Source organism: Trichosurus vulpecula, chromosome 3 (assembly GCF_011100635.1).
Source record: "Trichosurus vulpecula isolate mTriVul1 chromosome 3, mTriVul1.pri, whole genome shotgun sequence".
Taxonomy (NCBI): Eukaryota; Metazoa; Chordata; class Mammalia; order Diprotodontia; family Phalangeridae; genus Trichosurus; species Trichosurus vulpecula.
In genome coordinates, this window is record NC_050575.1 from 27,474,488 (window position 1) to 27,483,668 (window position 9,181).

The following is a 9,181-nucleotide window of genomic DNA, read 5'->3' on the forward strand; positions in this document are numbered from 1 at the left end:
ACTTTAATAGTCCTGAAAGCATAATGGTTTAAAATTGTTTCTAAGCTGAACTAAATTTTAGGAGTCAAAGTAAAAACATTTTCCCAATTGTTGAATTAAAAAAAAAATAATCATTATATTATCTACGACAAGTATAAAAATAGTTGATAGGCTGAAAATATAAAAACTTTATCAGTGAGAAGTTAGAAGCTATGTGGCAAAGAGCAATTAACTTAGAATTAGGAGAAGTCTGAGTTGAAATTCTGGCACAGGTGGGGTTTTTGTTTTTTTTTTTTTTTACAGCAAGTATCTCTGAGAAAGGGCCTCATTTCTCAAATACATAAAAAACTGAGTCAAATTTATAAGAATACAAGTCATTCCCCATTTGATAAATGCCCAAAGGATATGAACAGGTAGTTTTCAGATGAAGACATCAAAAGCTATCTAAAGCCCTATGAAAAAACGTTCCAAATCATTATTGATTAGAGAAATGCACATTAAAACAATTCTGAGGTGCTAGGCCGGCTAACATGACAGAAAAGGGAAATGAAATGTTGGAGAGAATATGGGAAAAATAGGGACACTGATGCACTGTTGGAAAAGTTGTAAACTGGTCCAACCATTCTGGAAAGCAATCTAGAACTATGCCCAAAGAGCTATAAAATTGTGCATACCCTTTGATCCAGCAATACCACTACTAGGTCTGTATCCCAAAGAGATTAAAAAAAAAAAAAGGAAAACAAACAATACGTACAAAAATGTTCATAGCGACTCTTTCTGTGGTGGCAAAGAATTGGAAATTGAGGGGATGCCCATCAATTCGGGAATGGCTGAATAAGTTGTGGCACGATTGTAACGGAATACTATTGTGCTATAAAAAATGATGAGCAGGACGATTTCAGAAAAACCTGATGAGACTTACATGAATTGATGCAAAGTGAAGTGAGCAGAACCAAGAGACCACTGCATAGAGTAAGACAATATTGTACAATGATCAATCATAAATGACATAGGTATTCTCTTAGTTTTTCTCAACAATACAATGACTTAAAACAATTCTGAAGGACCTGTGATGAAAAATGCTATCCACCTCCAAAGAATGATGGAGTCTGAATGTGGATTAAAGCATACTGTTTTTCACTTTATTTTTCTCATGTACGGCAAGGTTTTTTTTGGTCTGGTTTCTTTCACAATATGACTAATACGAGAATGTTTCGTTACGATTGCACATGTATAATGTATATCAAAATGGTTATCAGGGAGGTGGGAGGGAATTTGGAGCTCAAAATATTTTAAAATGAACATTTAAAATTGTTTTTACTTGTAATTGGGGAAAGACAAAATATTGTTAAATAAACTGTGCCCCCCCCCCCAATTACAGCAAAGGCAATGAATACCTTTGTGTTCTTGAGCCAAAAAAATTTCGTTCCTCAACTGTTAAAAATATTTGAATTAACTACACCTCACAGAGTCAAGAAGAGTGCTTTGTAAACCTCAGAAAGGCACACAATAGTAGCTTTGAAGAGATAAAATTCAATGTTGTAAGTATTAGAGGATTTATTCTTTCCTTCCTGCCCAAGTAACTATTTTTAATGATTGTTCATGGCATGCTACTTTGATAGTCTCAGTATTTCGTACCAGAGACCTCTTACAGATTACTACTGTCATTTGACTATTAAATATTTTAATATATAATAAGCATTGTGAAACCAACTCTTGCATCAGGTTCTCTTTAATGCAACTCAGCATATGTTGACGATCACTCCAAATTTTTACAGTCTATTTTTCCTTCTAAAAGTGTAAATAATTTTTTTAAACAAAAACATCCTGAAAGGTTTTTGCAAAAGGGATCTAAGATTGTTAAAACTAATAATCAAACACACCATTTATTAAGCACCTACTTTCCAGCTACAGTGCTAGGCACCAAGGCTGCTAACATAAAACACCAAAAACAGGCCCTTCTCCTCAGTTTACAAATATATACAAAATAAATACAAAATGAGGGAGAGGTGTTAAGGAAAGGCTTAAAGAAGGAGCTTAAAGTAAAACAGTGATTAAAAATCAGAGATGAGACGGGAGTAGCATTGCAGGAATGGTGGAACAGCCTGTACAAAGTCTCTGAGACTGCAGAGTGTGAAGACTAATATGTAAAAAATCTGAAAAGGCAGCCTGGAATTAGATTATAAAGCATTTTAAATGCCAATCAGAAGATTTAATTTTATTCTGGAAGCAAAAGGTAGCCGCTAGAACTTTTTAAGCATAAGTGATATGGTCAGATCTGTGCTTTAGGAATATCATTTTAGCAGCTGTGCAAAGAATTGGTAAGAGAGGAGAAAGAGTGGAGCCACTAATTCAGGTAAGATGATGATGGCCTCAATTACAGCAGAGGAAGGGATGGATGATTATATATGGAAACAAAATCAACACAATTCGGTAATTGATTGGCTATGGGAAGTAAGGAGTCAAGGATGATCCAAAGTTGCTATCTATAGGATACCTAGGTGGAGATGTCCAGCAGGCATATGGAGATGCAAGACTGGAGCTTAAGGGAGAAATTTAGAAAAACCTAATTTTTTACCAGCTACAAGTGCTCAGGGGAAGAGTAGTTTGATATTGATGAGCCTGTCTCTTCAGACCTATCAAAACTACTCTGTCCAAAATGATTCAAATGTGAATTTAAAAATTTATAGAAGTTTACTGAGATTTTAGGAAAAATACAAAATAAAAACAGCATAGTAAAATTGGTAAAGTGTTCAGCAAAATGACAAAAGATAATATTTACCTTACATGGAACAGCCTTTTATGACCTGACTGCAAAAAAACTGTTTAAAAGGGATTATCAAAACATTCATTAGCCCAAAGCTTCCAAATTAGTCATCATTAGCTCCTCCACTACAGAAAGAGATCCAATCCAGGAAAAATATTTTATTCAGCAACTTCAAAATTAAATGGGAATTTTCTTGATGGCCAAGAACCTTACCTTTATCCAACTCCTTCCCCAGCTCTTAGCATAGTTCTGTGGAATATTTAAGTGTTTAACAATAGGTGCTAAGCATTTATTCACATGACTTATATACAAAGTTATTAAAATATAAAAGATTTAAAAAATAAATCCTTTGTTTTTGCAAAGGACTATAGGCTCATATAAAATGTTCTTATAAAAAGCAAATGGGGGCAGCTAGGTGGTGCAGGGAATAGGGCACCCACCCTGAAGTCAGGAGGACCTGAGTTCAAATTTGACCTCAGACACTTGACATTTACTAGCTGTGCGACCTTGGGCCAGTCACTTAACCCTGATTGCCTCACCCCCCCTTCCAAAAAAACAAAAAGAAAACGAAAACGAACATGAGAATTCAGCACGAAATACTATATACAGTACAAGGCAAAGTATTAGGTTTTGAGAATATAGTGATAAAACAATCTATGCTCTCAAAAAACTGGAGGGGAAGCGGCAAATATAGGAATATACTATATGTCAAAACTGACATTCATATATACACACATTCGTGTATGTATTTACACGTTCACACACTAACAGAAATAACAAAAGAATTTAACAAATACAAAATGAGAGATCCAAGTTGGAGCACTATTAGAAAAGGAGGGATATATTACTTACATTTGAAGTGGATTGGGGAGAAGAGGGTGTGCATTCCAGGCACAAGGTACATCTTGGAGAATAAACAATAGGGTTCAGAACTCAGAATAATTTTTATTCTGACATTTAAATGATTTTTTTTTTTTTGCCTACCAGCCAAAGGAACCTACAAATTTACAACTCCTACACTGTAACCTGTTGGAACTATACCTGAGCAGTATTTCTAACAACTTATTTTTAAATCAAAAGATTGGGGTTTTTGTCCTGCACTAAGGTGAATGGACAGACCACCTTGGCAAGTACAGAAGCTATATTGTAAAGCCTACTTTCAATTAGAAGTTATCCTAGTGCTATTGAATTAGGGAGTAAAGAACCAGTACACATTTCCAAGACAAATTGGAATTCCAATACAAATTCAAATTCAATTCCATAAATTAGCAGTTTGCTACCACATCTATTGAAGGGGACTCTACTCAGGTTGCACGGAAAACTTTCAAAACTGTCACCTTGGGTGACGGCTCACAGCACAGTGTCTTAAGCTGCCAATCTCAGGGGCACAAAGAACCTTTCCACATCTTTAAGAAAACAGAGAATTGTGCAACAGATTTTCAACAAGCTTTTGTTTAAATGTAAATTTCATATCTGACATTAATCCAAAGCTTTCCATTTAGTCGGTTGACAAGTAATCCTTTATTTCCCTCTCTATTGAACAACTTTAGAATGTATCTTTCATTCCGTGCAAAGAGGATTTTATTTCATGAAGCGTGTGAAAAAAGAAATCTAACCAAAGCTCAGACTATACGTACAAAAGATTATGCTCCTCAAAGTACACTTTATTAATAGCACCATTCAACAATATTGTAAAAAGTGCAAGTTGTAGAGCCATCTTAAAAAATATTAAGCAGAATTACCAAAATAATTTCAATGAGAATTACAAGTCATTTAGTCTCTTTTTCTCAGCTAACTAGTCAAAAATATCGAGAGTCAAAGTGAATCCCTATTTGCATAAGTGGGGGGGGGGATTGATGAAAAAATATTAATATATTGAACCATCCTGACCCACAACGGCTCAAGGTTTTACATCTTAAGTATGACGTGGAAGAAATAAATTCAACAAACTTTTCAGAACAACCAGCACACCTCCAAATTACGGTGCTCTTGTAAAAATCAGGGGCAAGGACGTCAACAAAAGAAGCTGAAGGAAGTTACAGACTGCGGAATTTTACTGACACCGATCACTCCCTTTAGAGACATTTAAAGACGGTTTGCCAAGAAATTATCACGAAAATTTTATGATTTCCCCACGATCCTTCTTGTAACTATAACAAAGATCCATCTAATTACTTTGAAATCTGAAATCCAGCGGTGAGATTTCTTAAAAGCCCAGAAAAATCCGTGGTTAAAAGTTGTTCACAGAAGGCACTTAAGTTACACATTGTAACAAGAGCCGAATTTTCTATCAAATATTTAAAAGTCCAACGACCCTTACTTCACACAGTCCAGGAGACCCTAACTGGAATTTTATTTCACCTTTAGACGCTTAGCCCCGGCGTTCCTTTGAACCCTTCCCCCTCACGCAACATCAATCCCCCTGAAATCATCCTTCCGCCCACACAAACCCCCCAGCGCCTCCCCCGGCCCTCCCCCGCCCCCGCCTCAGCTCCAGGCTGCCCGACCCCCCCCCTCCCGCGGGCCGGGACCCGGCTGCTCTCTCAGCTTCCCGAGACCCAGCCGAGCGGCGCCATTTTAGGCAGAGGCGGCGGCGACGGCCAATCCCAGCGCCGGAGCCAGGGGGCGCCGAGCCGCCCCGGGAAGCGAGGACCGAGGCCCGGGCTCAAAGCAAGGGCTCTCCCCAGGCCAGGCCACCCTCTCCTAGGGACGGAGAACGAGGCGCCGGGTCGATCCGGCGGATTCCGCCATGTTGCCAGCCGCGGCCTCCGCCGCAGGCCACCCGCGCCCCCCTCTCGGCCCCGGCCAGGAGAAGGCGCGACGGGGTCCTCGGGGAAGCCTCCCTACCTCCCTCCTTCCGCACCCCGCCCCGCCATCAGAGCATCCCCGGGGCTCTGCCGAGGGTGCCGCCCCGGGCGGGGGGAGGAAGAGGAGGCGGCGGACCCTCCCCCAGCCTTCGATCCCCGCGCAGAACCCGGGGGGGGGGGGCCCGGCTCATCCTCCCGGGAGAGGGGGCGGGCACCGCTGACTCAGGCCCCGGCCTGCCGAGCGGCCTCACCTTCTCACAGAGACTCTTGACCTGGGACTCCGAGAGCTGCTTGCACTCATTGAGCTGCTCGATCCACTGGTCCAGCTCCTTGGTGAAGACCTTCTCGTCCATGATGCTGCCGCTGCCGCCGCCGCCGCCGCCTCTGGGCCCCACCGGCACCCTCTGCCCGCCGCTCCGGCCGCAAGCACGCACTCACACAACTGCCACCGCCTCTCGCGGGGCCTGTGGGTGGCGGCCGGGCTCGCTCCTCGGTACCGGCTTTTGCCCGCTGACTCTCCCCGGTGCCTGGGCGCCGGCGGCAGCGACTCCTCCTTTCCCTCTAGCTCCGGAGCTCGGCTTCTCTGTAATGGCGGCCGCCCGGCGTACTGACGTCAACTCCCCGACGTGGGGAGGCGGAGGAGAGAGGAGCTGGCAGGAATTTGAAGAAGGGGTGGCGCAGCCGCAGTTTCAGTGCGGAGTGTGGCGTAGGGAGAGGGCGGTAGGGTGTGGGCGCGTGGAGGCCGAGCTAGGAGGAAGAGGCACCTTAGCTTCAGGGCGGGGTCTCGGAAGGGAGGGAGTCCCGGGACTGCGCAGGCGCCGTGGTCACGGCCCCAAGGAAGGTATACCCCAGTACACCTAGGTGGGGCGAGGGCGCAGGCGCTGCCGGTGGCGCCTTCCCTGGAGGGGGCCTGGCAACCGAGCATCGCGGGGCGTGCTCCCCTTCGTTGGGCGCCCTCCTGCCGGTTTTGTAACGGCGGGGCTCAGACCTGGTCGGGGAAAGGCACGTTGTACAGATGGGTTCGACCCCATCCTCCCTGGGTCCCTAGAACAGCCTTCCCCCGATGACATCCTGGGACCCTGGAGGAGGGGGAGGCCGTTTGCGTTGGGAGCCTTCCCACCGAGAAGAGGAAACCTGTAATTAGGTCACCCGTGGGCGGGAAAGACCGGTTGCACCTCTTGGGAATGTGGGACCGGCATCCGCATGCATGCTGCCCTTGCCTTGCAGTCTCACCGTCGCCTCCCCAGGACCGGGGAAGGACGGGGCTGTCTTTGGCGAGGGGTTCTTCCCTAGCAGCCTCTGGCGCATCGGAGCTCTCTTCCCTAGGGCCGGCCCTCGAGGTGCACGGTGCATTTGGGGACGTTAACCTGACCCAGTTGGAAGAGACAATTTAGTCCCGACTTCCTCGTTGTACAGAGGAGGAAATAGGCCCACGCCACCAGGAACAGGGACAGAGCCACTTTAGAGCCCAAGCCTCCTGACCTAAGCGCTCTGCGTAATTAGCTTGAGTCATTGCTCCCGACCTCTGGCCCATTCATCTTCAAACACATTTATGATCACCTACGTGTAGGGGCCTATGTTTGCGTAAGCCGCAGAGGATACAGGGAACATTGTTGTCTTGGAGAAAAGGAATAAACCTGGACTTCCACCTTGCTGCGAATGGAAAAGTCAGCACAATCCTGAAATAACATGGTTCCTGGAAATACACCTCTAGTTATGGCGATAATGATACAGTCACTATCAGAGTAGAAAGAGTACTATCCGAGGGATCAGAAGACCTGCGTCGGAAGCCCCAGTCCTTGGTCAAACAACTTCTCCACCCTGGCCCTCAATCTCTTCGTTTATAAAAGGAGGAGTTGGAATAGGTCGCCTTAATTCAACAAACATTTATTAGGTGCCTGCTGTATACAAGACAATGTGTTAGGTGCCAGGAATACATTTTTTAAAAATGAAAACCAGTTCTAATGGTAGATTTTGAGCAGGAAGGAATTTCAGAGGCCATCGAGGCCAATCATCTCATTTTACGGGTGAAGAAACTGAGACCTAGATAAGAGGCTTTCCCACGGTCACAAATTTAAGTGTCAGCTCCTCCCCAACGCTCCATCTCCATCTTAGAGCCTTTGCAGCCGCTGTTCCCATGCCTGGAATGCTCTCCTTCCTCACCTATAGTTCTTGGAGTTCCTTACTTCCTTCACAATAGCTCAAGTACCACCTTCTACAGAAAATCTTTTCCCACACCTCCACACTTCCCCCCATCCCTCAAGCTGCTACTGCCTTCCTCTCTAAGGTTGCCCTGTATCTATTCTGCTTATATCTTATATGCATATATCATATATGTTCACATAGAACCCACCATTATATGAGCTCCTCAAAGGTAAGGACCATTTTGTTTTTGTCTTTGTACTGTGTTCAACAGTGTCTGTACATAACACTTATTAATGGATTGTTGATCTACAGTGGCTTTATTTTATATATGAGGAAACTGAGACAAAGATAGGTTGGACAATTCTCCCAAGGTTACATTGGTGATGAGTACCAGAGGCCAGGTTTAAACCTACCTCTTCTGATTCTTAATTCAGTACACTACTTTTTTGACGCTGCTTGACTTTAATCCCTATATTTATATAGAGTCTATAGTTTACAAAGGACTTTCATAGACCTTATCTCATTTAATTTTCCTAATAATCCTGTAAAGGAAGCAGGGCAATGTTTATTATCCCCATTTTACAGATGAGGAAATTGAGTCCCAGACAGGGACTTGAGGGCTTGCACAGTAGCCCAAAGCTAGTTAAATGACTAAGCTAAGATTAAAAATGTGGTCTCCTTGTATAAACTATAGTACCCTTTCTCCTACGAGGAATCATCAGATCTAGGCAGCAAATCAGAGCTATAATGGGGTCTCACTGCATAAATTTGGTTAACATGATCCCCAAGATCCTAGACCAGGTCAGAGGAAAAACAGTCTCTGGTGGGAAACTGGAACCCACAGAAACAGCAGCTACTCATTGGCTCTGATAGAGGCCTTCTTCACCTGTTGGCTGTTCGCCCAGCAGGCCATGTCCCACCCTGGTCTAAATGGAGAATTGTCTTTCACAACCTGCCTAACAAGGCTAACCAGCTCAGGCTCCCTTGGTCTGAAACAAGAGCTGTGGCTTCCCCTGAACACTTAAATCTGTGTTGTGGTATGCTTATACCTGAAACAAGATTCCCTCGCCTATTCCAAAAGACCAACAGTCTATTTGCCAGCCACGGAAATGTCCTATTTTGCACCAATTCTAATCCCACTTGAAGGTAGAAAGTTCTGGAATGAAAGAGAGTCAAGAGACTCATATTGTAGTCCTGGTCATGTCATTAATTCACTGCCAGACCTCAAATAATTCATTTCACCTCTCTGAGGTGTCCTTAATTTAGTCATCTGGAAAATGAGGGAATTGGAGTAAATAATCACCAAACTCCCAGTCTGACAGTTTTATGATTCTAAGTCAAAATAAGGCACCATCCTTCCCAATTTTGCTTTTACTATTGCTGTGGTTCACGTAGTGTACGTGGACGAGGATTGCCCATGGATCAGAAGGCATAGAGGTATTGTGATTTATGCTGGCAGAGGGAGTGACCACACTAATGAGGT

The 9,181-nt window shown here is 43.9% G+C and overlaps 1 protein-coding gene across 1 annotated transcript in view; it reads right to left on the reverse strand.

The window, feature by feature from the left end:
- The window catches only part of PPP2CA (protein phosphatase 2 catalytic subunit alpha), a 31,745-nt gene extending 25,489 nt beyond the window's left edge, over nucleotides 1-6,256 (reverse strand). The window contains exon 1 of the mRNA XM_036749610.1: nucleotides 5,805-6,256. Coding sequence (XP_036605505.1) covers nucleotides 5,805-5,906 — 102 coding nt within the window. The 5' untranslated portion in view covers nucleotides 5,907-6,256. The remainder of the gene's footprint in view (nucleotides 1-5,804) is intronic.
- Nucleotides 6,257-9,181: the final 2,925 nt, after the last annotated feature.